Genomic DNA, 15,340 nt, shown 5'->3' with positions numbered 1-15,340 from the left:
TTATTATTATTATTATTATTATTATTATTAATAATAATAATAATAATAATAATAATAGAAATTAATGATAAATATATTTATTAGTTGTTTATTAGTTATTTATTAGTTTGGCAAGAATTGATTTCAACACATCTTAGAGAAAAGGAAAAAAAGTCCTAAAAGATGTTTCATGATCATTCTACTAATAAATCTGTATTATGTGTCCATATGTGAAATTGTGTGAGGAACAAAATGTTCCTTTAGAAAACAAAACCTGTAAAAAAAATAAAATAAAAAATAAAATAAAAATCTTCAAATTGAACAGAAACATCAATTTATTATTAGGTTATTCCATTTTGTTTTATTAAATATCTGTATAAATAAATAAAGACCACACATGATAAAGCTGATAGTCTGTATTCAGTATATTTGACTCATCACTTGACCCTGAGGGAGAAACTGAAGGAAGAAGGTTTAAATCTCCTACAAATAAAAAAAAAAAAGGGAGACAGGGAACAAGAGACAGGGAGGGAGGGTGTGAGGGGGAGGGTGGGGGTGTAAGAAGACAAAAATAACAAAGGCATGTGTCTCTCTCTCTCTCTCCTTGGTATTTTCCACTCTGTTACATAAAATCCCTCCTTCCCTCTTCCCTTTTCTCAATCCCTTCCTCGCTGCCTCTCAGCTCCTCCTCTCCTCCCTGTCATTGGTCAGCTGCTTTCGTCCCCACAGAGCCACAAACTTGTTCTCATCCGAGTGTCTCAGAGTCCACTGAGGGGGAAGGAGGGAAAAGGAGGAAGGGGAGCAGCAGGGTGGCAGCCAGTCAGTCAGCCAGCCAGTTTGGAGTGAGCAGAGGAAGTGGGAGATGCTCGGCTGAACTCTAACAAGGCTGACCAACCGGCCACCAACACACTCGTCCTCTCTGCGACTCCTGACAACTTTCCAGCAACATGAGCTCCTCATCCGCCAACCTGCACAGCAAACGCCTGCCCTGTAAGTCAAACTTATTTGCATGACGCTCATCCTGTAGTTGAAGTTCATAAGTTTGCCCCGTTAACACAGTTTTTATTTGTAGATGTAAAGCAGGATTTAAGAGAGAACAAGATTCCTTTCCTTTTTTGGTTTGTTAGAAGTGAGGAACGCACACAGAGTAAACGTTTGAGGCAAGTTTGTGTGTGTGTTCTCTCACTTTATGGGTGTGTAATAAGAGCTGACTGTTACTTGATCACCTTTTAACAAGACAAGACATTATTTTTTAAATAAGAAAATCACTGTCAACAGTGTTCTTGTGCCATCAAATGAGTATTTTGTGATCATGTCTTAATTTGTAGGCAGGCCTGAAATGTATTTACAGCTTCTGTCACTATGAGGCATACGCTAAGTACATGTGTGTGTGTCAGATATATTGAGGAAGCCATTGTGTTGAGGAGCTGCCGTTGTGTTGATGCTGCCTGATGTGACTGGTCCTGGTGCTGTGCCAGCCAGAAATTAGACAGGAACGTTGAATCATCGCCCTGAGTAATGTTCACTAATACCAAGTGAATAGGTCACACTCTCACAGGAACAGGGATGTATTCTCACACACACACACACACACACACACACACACACACTGAGGCAGGCTTGGATTGGGGCCACCGCACAGCTCCAGACAAAGATCTCTTCTTTCTAATGGGATTGCGCCTGCAGATCCCATCAGAGTTGACTCACTGCATCGGGGTCTGCAGCTTGTCTCACAGACACACCAGCCCTGATAATATTGAATTAGTCCCAGCGACATCAGTGATTTCATGTGGCTAAAAAGGATCAGCGCTGTGACTCCAGAGAAGACGTCTCCCATCTGTTGCTTTGCCTCGGCCCTCGCGGTTGGCCCTGTCACGTTTTGATTATTGCGGGACTGTGCCAGAGGGAGCCGGTGCGCCGTGGAGTGACGGACTGACCAGCTGTTGAGAGCCTGTTACAGACAGAAGTGTGCCGGCTGAGGGAGGAATTGTTTCTGTTCTCAGTGTTCTCGTAGCTCAGTCCCCTTGGGCATGACCCAGATATGAGTGAGGAGGTAGATGCTGTTTAATGAGCAAATTAGAGGCGTAAAAATCCTTATTATCTGATGTCTGTATCTATAATTGATCACACTCTGAGGATTCATACAGCACACGTGTCTGTTGTGTTGCTCGGCTGTCTGATCACTGGAGCTTAATATCTGAGCGAGAAGGAAAGCACATGGGATGAGACGCCCTGAGGGAAGTGTGAGGCTTTCTGTTAAATACAGACGCATGTTGACAGTCAGTTAGATTTCAGCTTATTTGCTTCTCTTGGACAGTAGTTGATGCAGACACAGAGGCCATTTACTTCATGTTTTTGTTGACAGTTTGGTGTGACTTTCAAATCTACAGAAGACTCCTTTTAAGCCAGCATGCTAGAAAATATATAAAGAATCAACATTTTTCCAACCAGAAGCAACAACTAGACATTTCTATCTGAGAAGAAAAACCTCTGGGAGGTTGCATGAATCCACAGCAAACCTTTAAACCAAACCAGTGTGCTAAAAATGATCAAGTGGTATAGTATAATATTTACCATGTTCCCTGTCTTTTTGTAACATTTGATAATTAGCAGCTGGGTCTGATGGGAATCTCATCAGTTTTGCAGTTGTCAATCATTTTATTCTGGACTCAAGTGGGGAACTGACCAACACACAGATGCTAAGACCTCCAGAGCCATGGCCCAGCGTCACTAAAACTGACAGAGGCAACGTTAGCCTGGTTCAGACTTGATTTCTAATTGTGATTTTCCTGACAGACAGCACCATTTGTGCTACGATTTGTTTTTAATGTCAGTAAAGTTCAGTGTTCGCTGTAACAGATTAAAAACATGTGATGGACCACATGGGATACCATCAAAGCATGACTGTAACAGAAGAAGACTGGCATGGACTTAAAACCACAGACACGCCAGATAAAAACACTTATGCGCTACATGACATACTGCATGACCTCAGCTGTGTCCTTTGCAATTTGATAATTGTATTATTTCAGTTTTTGATATGACATCATTTAAAAACCCAGGCCTTGTTCTGAATCTGTGCCCACGGAAATGTATATGTATGAATATGTATGTATGTATAATGGATACTAAGGTGGATACTGAATCCTGAAACTGGACAAAATACATGAAAATGTGACTTCATTTTTGAGTCTTGCCTCATGACCTCAGTAATTCTTAAATTCTGGCTAATGCCAGAATGAAGTCATCCCTGTTTAAAAAGTTCCTCCTCATGCCCTATGAATGGAGGCCTTGTCATCCTGGAGGATAGAATGTTTAATCATAGGATGAAGGTGATCACTTACAGCTTCTTAGTATTGATCTGCAGTAAACCTTCCCTCTACATGCTGCACAAAGAACCTTGTCGCAAAGGTTTATTAAAGAACTCCCATAGGTGCCTTAAGGAACTTCAAAAAATTGTTTTTTGGGGGCATTATAAATGGAGCTTTCAAAGATCTTTAGCAAAAATACATTTTTTAAGGAACTATTTTTAGGATAGTTTGTTGTGGAACCACCTGACTACACTGTGATAACAGGACTTGATATTTGTTTAAGTTCATTGTAAAGTTAAAAAAAAGACTGCAAAAAGTCAAATATAGGAATTTGCAGCATGTCTGGGTTCCTTCCATTAAAGCACATTTAATATTTTTGGTTCTGGACTGTTGGTTGCACAGAATAACAAAAAAAAGATGCCAACTTGGGATTTGTGAAACTGTGATGGGAATTTCTCCAAGTTTTCTGATGTTTTATAGACCCAACATATAATCAATATCGGACTGCAAGGTGGAGCGGTGGTTAGCACCGTCACCTCGCAGGTTACCGGTTTGCGTCCCAGTGAGGACACCCGGGATCTTTCTGCATGGAGTTTGCATGTTCTCCTCGTGCAGCGTGGGTTCTCTCCGGGTTCTCCGGTTTCCTCCCACACAGTCCAAAAACATGTTGAGGTTAATTAGTGGTTCTACATTGTCTGTAGGTGTGAATGTGAGTGTGCTTGGTTGTCTGTCTCTAGGTGTAGCCCTGTGATAGACTGGCGACCTGTCCAGGGTGTCCCCTGCCTTCACTCTAAGTCAGCTGGGATAGACTCCAGGTTAGAGGTTATTCGAATAGTGACGGTGCTTGAAGAATCACAGAACCCTCTAAAGAACCACTTATGGACCAATAGTTTTCTTAGAGTAAAGGAAGAAACGGAACTAAACCATACCAAGTCCAAATCATACTTCATATTTTAACTAGAGTTCAGCTTTACTGTGGTCTAAATACTGTAATATAAAAATAATCACATACATTTTTTTGTTAATGTGGCAATATTAAGTTAGAATTGCAACTTTCTGGCCAAAACATTGCATTGAGCCTTTCATATCTTGCACATAAAGTGCGGGCCACCTTGTCTTAACACACAGAGAGAGACTGTGTTGTTGACTTCAGCCAAACATTCTTATAATTCTTCCAGCTGAGATGAAAATAGCTTTAAACTTCCCTCACAAATATGAAGACGACCAGTGAGGCTTTTTATGGAAGAACGGGGAGCAGTGTGGATGTGGAAGTGGCTGATGAGAAAAGTCAGCATGTGGGGACTGAAAGGACAGTTTTCTTCTTTGTCTCAGACACAAGGGATGTTCTCAGTTACTCTTCACTGGAAAACGTATTGGAGTGCGATTACAGATGTAATTATCAGATGACAAAGTGAGGGAATTTTCTGAGCTCGGCTATGTTTCCCCCGTCAGCCTGCTGACAGTCCTTCGACTTTTAACAAGTGGAGCAAACTCAATAAAGCTGTTTACTGTAAGGCTGCGTTTAATTTGCCGATGCTGTCAGCAGAGATTTGAGCATTATTGGCTGCTTGAATTGCCTGAGCAATAGGAAATAATCTTATTCTGCTGTTTATTAACAGCTATTGTGGATAAGAGGATTTGTCAATGTGAAGAAAAGCTTCCACCAGTCATCCAGTGGAAGCCTATTGTGTTGATCAGAACTCATGACAGCCTGCTGGTGGGCCAATGGAGGGCAGTGGGACACGACACTGACCTACAAACAGTCCTATTGTCAGTCTGTGGGTAATCCAGGCAAAGAGGGACGGCAGGAGAGGGTTAACACTGATGTCATTGTTGTCGGACGGTGCTGGACACTCCTTTGTTCCAGTAAAAACAGCCAGATTTAATATGCAAATGAACACACTCACACAAGCGAACAGGCACTGAAATATAGACCAAACAGACGTGCAACAGCTGTCATAAATAATTCACTGTCCTTGCAACTGGAGCCCAGAAAATGTCAGCCTTTGGAGATAAAACAGAGAGCGAGTGGAACCAAAAATAAAAAAGTGAGAAAAATAGAGCATGATCTCCAAACACACTGCTCTCCATTTTATAAGTGCGACCACCTGTCTGTTCCACTTCACTTCAAGGCACTTTCTCTCTTGAGGAATGACGGAAAGCTCCAAGTGAGCAATGCAATGTTTTTTGTTTTTGTTTTTTTAACTGTAGTCACTTTATTGGGAAACTGTACACTGTATTAAATTGCTAGAAAAATCCAGTTGAATGATTTATTTATTTGTTTTTAACCAAAATACGGTTAAATGCTGTTAAATGTGATCCTTTCTTTTAGGAGCCAAAAAACAAGAAATGCCATCGACAGCAGACTGACTGTTGTAGAAATTGCCAGAATTAAACTGAACGTTTCTGCACAACAGCTGACAAAAGAAGAAAAGCAACTTGATGAGCGCAACTAAGACCACTATTCATACCTTTACACTGATGCCTCATGCACTGAGGCCAGCTTTACATTTTTTCTTTTTACATTGAGGTCAGTTATTTTTTTCTTGGCTTCTAAAACACATTGAATAGACTATAATTTGTCAAACATTGCTGCCTTTGAGGGCTGCAAGGTGGAGCGGTGGTTACTGTTGCCTCGCAGCAAGAAGGTCACATTCCGGTGAGGACACCTGGGATCTTTCTGCGTGGAGTCTCCATGTTCTCCCCGTGCAGCGTGGGTTCTCTCCGGGTTCTCCGGCTTCTCCGGCTTCCTCCCACAGTCCAAAAACATGTTGAGGTTAATTGGTGATTCTAAATTGTCTGTAGGTGTGAATGTGAGTGTGCTTGGTTGTCTGTCTCTAAGTGTAGCCCTGCGATAGACTGGTGACCTGTCCAGGTGCTGGTATGTGCTGATCAGGATGTGATGAAGCATTTTAAATATGAAATATTAGTGCATCAGTTTCTGGTTGCATATGTGTTGGAGCAGGAGACAAGCTTCCACCTGTAGCCATGCAGCCAGCGCCTCCTTTATTCTTCATGACCACTGAGACACCATTAATTACTGCTGAGACACTGATCCACTAATGGCCAGCTGTAGACTGTTAACAGCCTGCTGCTGCTGTTAAGGGCAATGTTGTGCTGGAAGACACTCTCAGTAAAAATAACAACTAATGAGCCCGTTCAGTTTTCCCTCCCTCTGTCCTCCTCTTCTTTACAATCCACACCCCTTGTGTTGACTCACTTTTCACCGGCACCTCTTCCATCATATTATAGATTAGATCAAACATCCTACTCCTCATTTTTATCCTTTCTGCAAGCGTAGCTCTCCTCCGTGACCTTTCCTTCCTCTCTCTCTTCTTGCTTCTTGCTCGTTTCCTCTCTGTTTTTTTTTCAGCTTCTGCAGCCTCTCTCGCTTGTCGCAGTCGGGAACCTGTCCATGTGAAATAAAATCTTTCTCCTTCAACAAACTAGAGTGTCTGGGTAGAAAGGGCAGCAGCCTAAACAAGTGTTACCTTCAGGTTTATCCCGAAGTTTAGAAGTCAGCACTGCAGAAACATGAGCATGCAGAAGTTTTTTGGTGGTTAGACTGTGTTGAAGGCGATGAGGACAGGACTCCCCGGAGTCCAGACACTGGTGGTGGTGGAGTGAAGCTAGCAGATGGCTGATGGAAACTGGCTGAGGCGTCCTGGATGAGGTGGAGATGAGGAAGAGGAGAGGGAGGGATGCTCGATCAACAGTCTGGAAGAGAGAGTGATAGGACTGCAATGAATTTAAAGAACAGGGTCTGGGGGCTGATTGGCTCGCAGAAAGTGGGCATAAAGATCACTGGACGAGAGTGGTGATCTGAGAAAAAGTGATTCTGACAGTGTGGGAAAAGGATAAAGAGTCCATATTGACAGAGAGGAATGGAGACGGACTGTGAGTGAACAGATCTTTCTTATTGAATTTACACATAAGCTTTATATAATCTCACGGTGTTTGAAAGAGACAGAAGAGAAGAAGAAGAGCTACACTAGTGCTGGCATATGAAGGATTAAAGAGATTCCAACTTAAAATAAATGCTGCGGAATAAATGCTGAAATAAACTTTTGAAACATTACAAAAAAAATAAGAGAAATCATATGAATACATTTTTAGAAAATCTTTATTTCTCTATTGCTGCCAAATGACACATATTTGATGAAGTCCTAAATGATTACAAACGTTGATTTTTTTCCTGCAGTTTGTGTGATTGTTTTTGTTTTCTACTTTGTTTGCATTTGATTACAGATTTGTCATTATGGTTTATTCATTATTATTTAAACTGTATTTGGTTGCTCATTATTTGTTGAATGTTTCAGTAGCAATTCATATGCATGGATGGTAGAAATGACTTTATTTGTCTTCCATATGGAGACTCCTCTTTACACAGCGAACAAGTAAACAGCATTAAGTACTTAAGAGCTTTGTTTTTCTTGCTTTTTCTTGGCAGTCTGCTATTTAAATCTAACGGTGGGATGGCCGAGGCGGCTCATGGAACGATGCACCAGCACCAGAGCCGTTTAAACAGGGATGACTTCATCCATTTGTATAAGGAAACCACTTCTCAGAAACGGCCTCAGCTTGGTTGAATAGAATCAAGCTGAGAGTCTGGCAAACTGCTCTATAATCAAAGCAGAGGAGGAAATGATGATTCCCACTGGGATTTCTGTTTAACTACTGTTTGCTGAGGCATTTTAGCCCATGCTGCTCCGACCACCAAAAACAACTGGATCAACTGAGGAGGCTGTTTTCTCTGCTGTGCGCTGCCCTGACCTTCCTTCTCTCCGTCACAGGGGAGCCTGGCTGTGAGCTCACGTTTTCATTTAGCACAGCGATGGGCTAATGGCAGCCTGTGGGCGACACCGAGCCCTCCTGTCCCTTCATTTAGCCTCCAGATCAATGTGCTGCAGCTACTGTTTGTGCAGTTGGTGCTTCTAAAGTGGCATTTTAGAGGCCTGTCTTTTAAAAACATGACAAACAATGAGATGCACGAGACTGTAGATGCTGAAGAGATACAAAGAGTGACCTGATTTTTTTCCCTTTATGCACTTGTGCACTAGAAAATGTGTGGGGTTTAGATAATACAGTGTGTTTAAGTGCACACAGCAGAGCACAGGATGATCTGTCATCATGTGGGGATGGTGCATTGTATTTGTTGGATGCTGAGAAGTGATTATGACACAGTTTTCATGGAAATGTAACAAAAGCAGTCTGTTGGGAGTCTTCACAATACACACTGATATGTCCATATCTTGAATCATCCCTGATGACAGTTTTTCATCGTTTTTTGAAGCTAAATTAGCTTCGTGGAACAAATTAGAATCTTAGATTAGGTGTATTCACGTTCCACTAAAACAGAAACGATTTCCTGTAACTGGCATCGCGTCTAAGGAGTGCAGGCCAGTCCCGTTCCCTCACATCTCTGCTTTTGTCTGGCTCTGAATGGACTCTTTCTCTCAGTGCCGCCTGAGCGGAGGATCTGGGTTTGTCTTTATGTGGGGAGGCTGAGTGGCACGCTGACATGTCCGGTCTGCTCTGTCTGCCTCTATCTTTCTGTCTGTTCCAGTCATTCTGCATGTCCAGCTGGTTCTGAGCCCTGATCTGTGACCTTCTCTTCCTCAAGTCCCAGAGGAAGGAAGGAGGGAAGGAAGGAAGGAAGGAAGGAAGGAAGGAAGGAGGGGGAGAACGAAAGAAAGAAAGAAAGAAAGAAAGAAAGAAAGAAAGAAAGAAAGTGACACAAAAGAAAGAACTAAAAACAGACAGAAAGAAAAAAGAAAGAAGAAATAAAGATACTAAAAAAAGAAAGACAATAAAAAAGAAAGAAGAAATAAAGATACTAAAAAAAGAAAGACAATAAAAAAAACAAAAGAAAGAAAGACACTAAAGAAAGAAAGAAAAGCAAAAGGCCAAGCATAGAGACAGAACGAGGGGCAATAAGTGATTAAAACAGGGCAGAAAAAACACAAAGAAATAAAGACTGAATGAGAGCATATCAGGTCAAACTGATGCCTGCAGGTTGTTTTTGCTTCCGTCTTCTCACATCCCTCCCTCGCTGTACACCAGAAAGGCCCTTCAGACGTGTTGTGGAATGAAACTAAAGGGTTTGCGTTGTGGACCGGACATGTAATCTCATCAGCAGTGGATGCTGTGTCCAAGCTCTCCTTTAGACTGAGGATTTTCCCGTGTGAGCAGTTGTACTAATCAGAGGTCGCAGGGGTCGTCTGCGGCTAGGGAAGCCGTATCGATCAAGGTGATCCGATGGAAAAAAAAGAACTGGATAGGGAGGCAAAATCAATGCGAGGCTATACATCTGTAGCTAACCTTTAGCTCTCCACGGGGCCTCGGCCTGTAAGTAGAAACAATCAATGCTGTGATCAATCAGTGGTTAACTGAGGAGGGAAAAAAAAAATCCAGGAGAAGAAATGTCCCTCAACCTGTAGCCTGTTATTAAAAGCATCGTTTTATTCCAGTATGAACTTGCTATTCAACTGCTGCCTATGCTCCTTTTTTAAAAGAACAGAAAGGACAGTCACCCATCCAATACAAATGCAGTGTTTTGTCTGACATGATGTCCTTACTGGTCACATTAAACTAGCTTTCATCTACGCACACGTCAAGCTGGCAGCTCCTGATTGTGACTGACGTTTTGCTTTGTCAGCGCTGCTCCCTTCGCTTCCTTTAGGCTCTGAAGACAGTAACGTTGGCGGTTGTGTAACAGTGTGATGAGAAGTGAGCATCACAGACTGGCAACCTCAGGCATCCAGACAAAGACAGAAATGCTGGAAAGACAAAATACTATCAAAATGATGCACGCAAGACAGTCTGTAAAAAAAAACAAAAACACACTGGTCACCTCTGGGTGTCACTTTTCATTTGTAAGGCTGCAGAAAAGGACAGTCGTACCTACACATGTCGCACTGAACAACTGTCACGCTCCTTCATTGCATAATCATGATTGCTAACATCCCCTCCTGCAGGTAGTGATGCCTGCCTTCTGTCTCTGGTAAAGAGGTGATGGAAACTAGCTGGAAGTGAACTGATTTTACACGATAAAGTCTATATCAGAAACAACTGTCCCGCGAGAATTCTGATTTTTAGCTAGTTGGAATAGTTTAAATGTAACTATGATATTCAACAGACCACATTTGATTTAGATGCTCCAGTTCCAGGGTGCAGGTTTTATGCAACCCTAAACCTAACATAAGAAATCCAATGCTGAAGTGCTGGACTGAACACCAATCTTTTCTGTTTGAGGAGTTCTGTTAGACTTGAAAAGGACTTTCCAAAGTCCAAGGAAAGAACAGTCTTTATGGTTATCTCCGTTTGGACTTGGACAGCTATGATCTGGATCTAAATAGCACTGCTCTCTCTGAAACTAAAATAAAAACATGGAGTAGAACTGATGCTGATATTGCCCCTGAAATAAACATAGTGTTGCAAACAGATGTATGTTGAACAAGGCTGTGCAGTGCTAAATAGACCTAATAAGGCATATATACGAAATGTGAAGAATCTAACAAAGTAGGTATGAAAAGATAAATGTAAGAAAATATACCATAACAGTGATGTTTTGACTCATTCACTTTCTCAGTTCTGTAACTCCATCCACAGCAGTATTATCTCTGTGTCAATGCAGATATTGTCAAATCATGATGCTTTACTGTAAGTTAGCATGTAGATTTTCAGTCTGTTGGGAATCCTGTCTATATATCTGGGTTCTGTGGACACACACGTATGAACACAGGTGAGTCAGCAGGATCCCGGGGTTCAGATTGTCCTCTTCCTCTGCTCCCTCTAAAGCCGTCTGCCTTCTGATCCTGTGCCCCGGAGGCAGGCTGTCAAACAGGGCAGAGGGGAGCTGCAGTGACAGGCCACGGACATGGCTCGTGGCGAGCGCTGCGCTGATGTGTCACTCCGGCAAAGGCGACCTGTTGCTGCTTTCAGGCCAGCTCTGCAGTTTTTCCCTCCACAGCGATGGCAGATTTTGCAGCAGTTATTAAGTTTTTAGATTTCATTATGAGACAAATGAAGAGAGTTCATGATGAAGGTTGTCTCCTCGTGCTACCAGAGACAACAGAGATTTTACTTTGGTGATTCAGGTAATCGTCATGAGCTGCAAGGCCTTTTTTATTCTCTACCGATCACTGGTCTATTTATAGAGCGGCTGTGACTGCTGCTCTTACCACAGGCCAGATAATCTTCACATTATTCCCAGTTTAGACATGCCTTAAAAGCCTCATCCAATTAGCTCAGTCCGTGCCTGCAGGTAGTAATAACTCAGACACTGCTCTAATGACTGAGCAGCATATGGATTCTAGCTGGAGGGAGAAACTGTATCACTTGAGAGTGCATACTAGGACTATGTGCTGAAATACGCACCATATCTTCTCTGAAAATCTGAATTTGAACCAAGTTTGATTTCTTGCTGAAGGTGAGATGAGAAGAACAGAGAGGAACAATCTCATATGTGTCTGTTACCTGGATAATTTCAGGCTAAACTTGCTTTTTGCTGCATGTTTAGCATCAATCATCTCGTCCAAAGCTCATTTCTTGATTTAGTTCAAGTCAAAATATCGAATTAATTGCATCTGTGTTTGCATATTTTCTGATTTTCAGTAATGTAAGAACTGCTGAGAGACCCCAGATTGTCTCTTCAGCCACATTTCAAGTGCGACTTCCTTGGCAGTCACAGGCTCTGCTTATTTACAGCATTCCCCCTCCTCTCCTCGCCTCGGTCCCTTTACAGTCGCTCTCTTGCTACAGTTCAAACCTCCACTTGCTCACATTGGAGTCGCACTCAGCTTTATTACAGCGGTGCTGATGAGGGGGAAAATGGGATCGCATGGTATCTCAAACAAGATTAAGTTAATAAGGCTCCCCTCTGCAGCGCAACGTTCAGATGTGCACCGATTTAGTAAGAGTTCAGGGTGCTACAGTGTGTTGGTTTGGACAGTTTTGTTCTAAATAAAGCAAACAGTCTGTGGATTAGTAACTTTGAATCCACAGGTATGAAACAGATACATTCATTAACAATGTCGACAGCATCTTTGCGACTCATGGAATTTACTTTAATAGATGTTTTCTTGCTATGTGGCTTCACAGCTTCGAAACAAAATCCACCTCTTCATACATCTTAAAGCTCAATGTCTCCCTCTTCTGGTTATCAGTGTTTAACCCCTTTCAAGTGGATCTCAAGCTTCACAACATCAGATGATCTCACTGACCTCCAGAGTGGAAATACTAGTTTGTGGGGAAAAAAAATACCCCTGCTTGATGTTTACAGCCTTGACTGCCCTGTGGCCTTTAAACTTCAGACAACAGGTTAGAAGGCCCTGCAGACATAAGCAAAACATGCCCTCATAGCTGAACTGTGACCGATTTACAGCCTTTGCAACCGCTGTAGAGTCACACCTGTCACCCCAGTGCTCTCACTAGTCCTTCAAAAATGTATTTGTTTCATCTGTCAGTCTGCGAAAACAACAACGCTCAAAGTTCATGTTTTAAATTTTGCCCAGTATTCCCAGATAATGCACACTTTCAATTCAATATTTAATCAGAATTCAATGTCAATCCACCCATTTTCTAATCTTACACAGACTTATTTTTAAGCTAGAGAATGAAAAAAGCAGATTCTCCAGATAAAAATAATTTTATGCATTCAGAGGGATGATCACAGTCCAAAAATGAAAGAGATGGATGACAATGAAATATGCCATAAACAGGCATCAACAGTTTTTGTGTAATTTCTCTCACTGACAAAGGGGGGAGACAAACGTTCCACACTCTAAGTCCAAAATTATGTATTTTGCAGGGCCCCATACAGCTTGTGCAGTAAGAATATATCAGGTATCAGGTTCTGTATCAGGTATAAAGGTCTAGCGTCTTGTTCTTACACTTATTTCATTGCTCTAGTTTGTTTCTTTTATTTCTTATACAGAGAGCTAAGATTCATCAGAGTCAGATTCCTTGTTTACATGTACAAACTTGGCCAATAAAGTTGATTCTCACTCTGATTCTGATTCTGATTCCAATTCCGGTTCCGATTCCGATTCCGATTCCAATCCTGATTCCGATTCCGATTCCGATTCCGATTCCGATTCCAATTCCAATTCCAATTCCGATTCCGATTCCAATTCCGATTCCTGATCCTGATCCCCTGATTCTGATTCTGATTCTGTGCCTGATTCTGATTCTACAAGGGAGCTGAGCTGGTCTCTAACTCCCTTTTCATTTTGTTGCCAGCGGAGACCGAGCGTGGCCAGAGGCTGCCAGATGTGGACACAGCGCAGCAGCTCAAGCTGAGGGAGAGACAGCGTTTCTTTGAGGAGGTCTTCCAGCATGATGTGGACGTCTACTTATCCTCAGCACACCTTTGCATCAGAGACTACAAGAGACGTGAGTAGGACTGGCTGAATTTCTGTGAACACGTTCATACACAAAACGCATGAGGTCATTGCTTTGCTTCTCTTTTCAGCTCCTATTGGCAGCATCTCTTCGATGGAGGTGAATGTGGACCTGCTGGACCAGATGGAGCTGATCGACATCTCTGACCAGGAGGGTTTGGATGTTTTCTTCAGCTCTGTGGGAGAAGAAGGAGTTCTGACCTCCCCACTGCCAGGTATGAAAAACAGTAGAACACAGGTCACAACAGATGCAACAACACAACTGCATCTCTTACAACGTTTTTGTCTGACTTACAGTTCAAGGAAACAACAACAACAACGAGGAAGCCATCAGTAACGGACTCTTTCGACATGTCCTTGAGAGCCTTGACGCCAAGTCCCGCATATCGTCCACATCTTCGAATTCCTCCTCCGACAGCCAGACCACCAACGCCAACGGGGGAGACGACACCCCCGTGGTCGGCTCGGACGACGAGGAAACACAAACCAGCACAGTGAAGCGGAGAGTCGTGTCTCCGGAGAGAGAGGAGGTGAAGGCTCAGAATCCACCTCCGTCTTCATAGGATGCACCTTCTCCACCATCAGTCTGGGGTGAAGAGGGGACTCTGGGCGGAGAGTTACCGAAAGACTTCCACAAATGGGCTTTTTTTTTTACTGCTCTCCACGTCTCCTTTTGATTTATGAATTGTAGGCCGTGTGTGGGGCCGTAAAGTGTATATACGGAGAATTCCTTTCAATTCTCGATTCCTGTTTTGGCATGTTTTGAAGGACAAGATTTGTTCCCCTTTTTTTTTTTTGCTCACAGGATTTGTAGCTGATGAAAAGATGATTTTGTACAGTACTAACAGCACCCAGGACAGTAAAGCAATAACTCAAACACAAACAAATAGACAAACACTTGAGCTAAATTTGGTGAAGGATGGTTTTATGATTATTAAATGTATTGTTTTTTTTTAAAGCAACAAATTCTCAGTTTTCTAGCCCTGATTTTGGCTTTTTTTTCCTTTACTTTGACAATAAAGAAAAAGATCAGATGTTTCTGTGTGTGTTCCAGAAGAATCGACAAAACATTTCCTGGTTATTTCAGACTTCTATGATGAATGTAAACAAGTGCTTAGCTGCTTCCAGGCAGCAATTAAAACAACCAGAATCCACACAGTCAGCCTCAAAATGAAAAAAAAAAAAGCCACAAACAATCTCAAGTCCTTATAATGTTGGTTAAATCAGAAGAATCAAATACTGAAAAGATATTATCTACCTGTCAATCTTTTTGCAAGAGAGAACAAATACTTTGTGAGTCAGTCACTATAAAGCAATGCATCAAAAAGCCATACCACTGCTTTGTTCACCTGTAAAGAGAACGTCATGAGCACACTGTGTTGAGAGGTGTAAATTAAACGTTGGCCGAACAGACACATGTACAATGCAACCTGTGATTATTATGTTCATGCGAGTGGGTGTGGACAAGAGAGGGGAGGGTCTCGTCGGTCTTGAAAAAGTCTGTCCTCACACACTCTGAACTGGATGTACTGAACAAGCATCATGTTCTGCTTCTTCCTCCTGGTATGTAGCCACGCTTACTTTATTCACTCTTTTTGCATTTGCTTTAAAATGACTTTTATATATGATGATTTCTGATTAAACTTT

At 42.1% G+C, this 15,340-nt stretch overlaps 1 protein-coding gene across 1 annotated transcript; it reads left to right on the top strand.

Annotated features, from left to right (window-relative positions):
* The first annotated feature begins 703 nt into the window (after positions 1-703).
* On the top strand, positions 704-15,114 carry LOC103365880 (dysbindin domain-containing protein 2). The gene is made up of 4 exons (XM_008293434.1): positions 704-969; positions 13,533-13,685; positions 13,765-13,908; positions 13,991-15,114. The coding sequence occupies exons 1-4, from the start codon at positions 927-929 to the stop codon at positions 14,254-14,256; spliced, it is 606 nt and encodes a 201-aa protein (XP_008291656.1). The 5' UTR covers positions 704-926; the 3' UTR covers positions 14,257-15,114.
* Positions 15,115-15,340: the final 226 nt, after the last annotated feature.

This window comes from Stegastes partitus, unplaced genomic scaffold (genome assembly GCF_000690725.1).
Source record: "Stegastes partitus isolate 25-593 unplaced genomic scaffold, Stegastes_partitus-1.0.2 Scaffold888, whole genome shotgun sequence".
Lineage (NCBI taxonomy): Eukaryota > Metazoa > Chordata > Actinopteri > Pomacentridae > Stegastes > Stegastes partitus.
The sequence above is the reverse complement of the archived record's forward strand: the minus strand, read 5'-3'. Positions and strand labels throughout refer to the sequence as shown.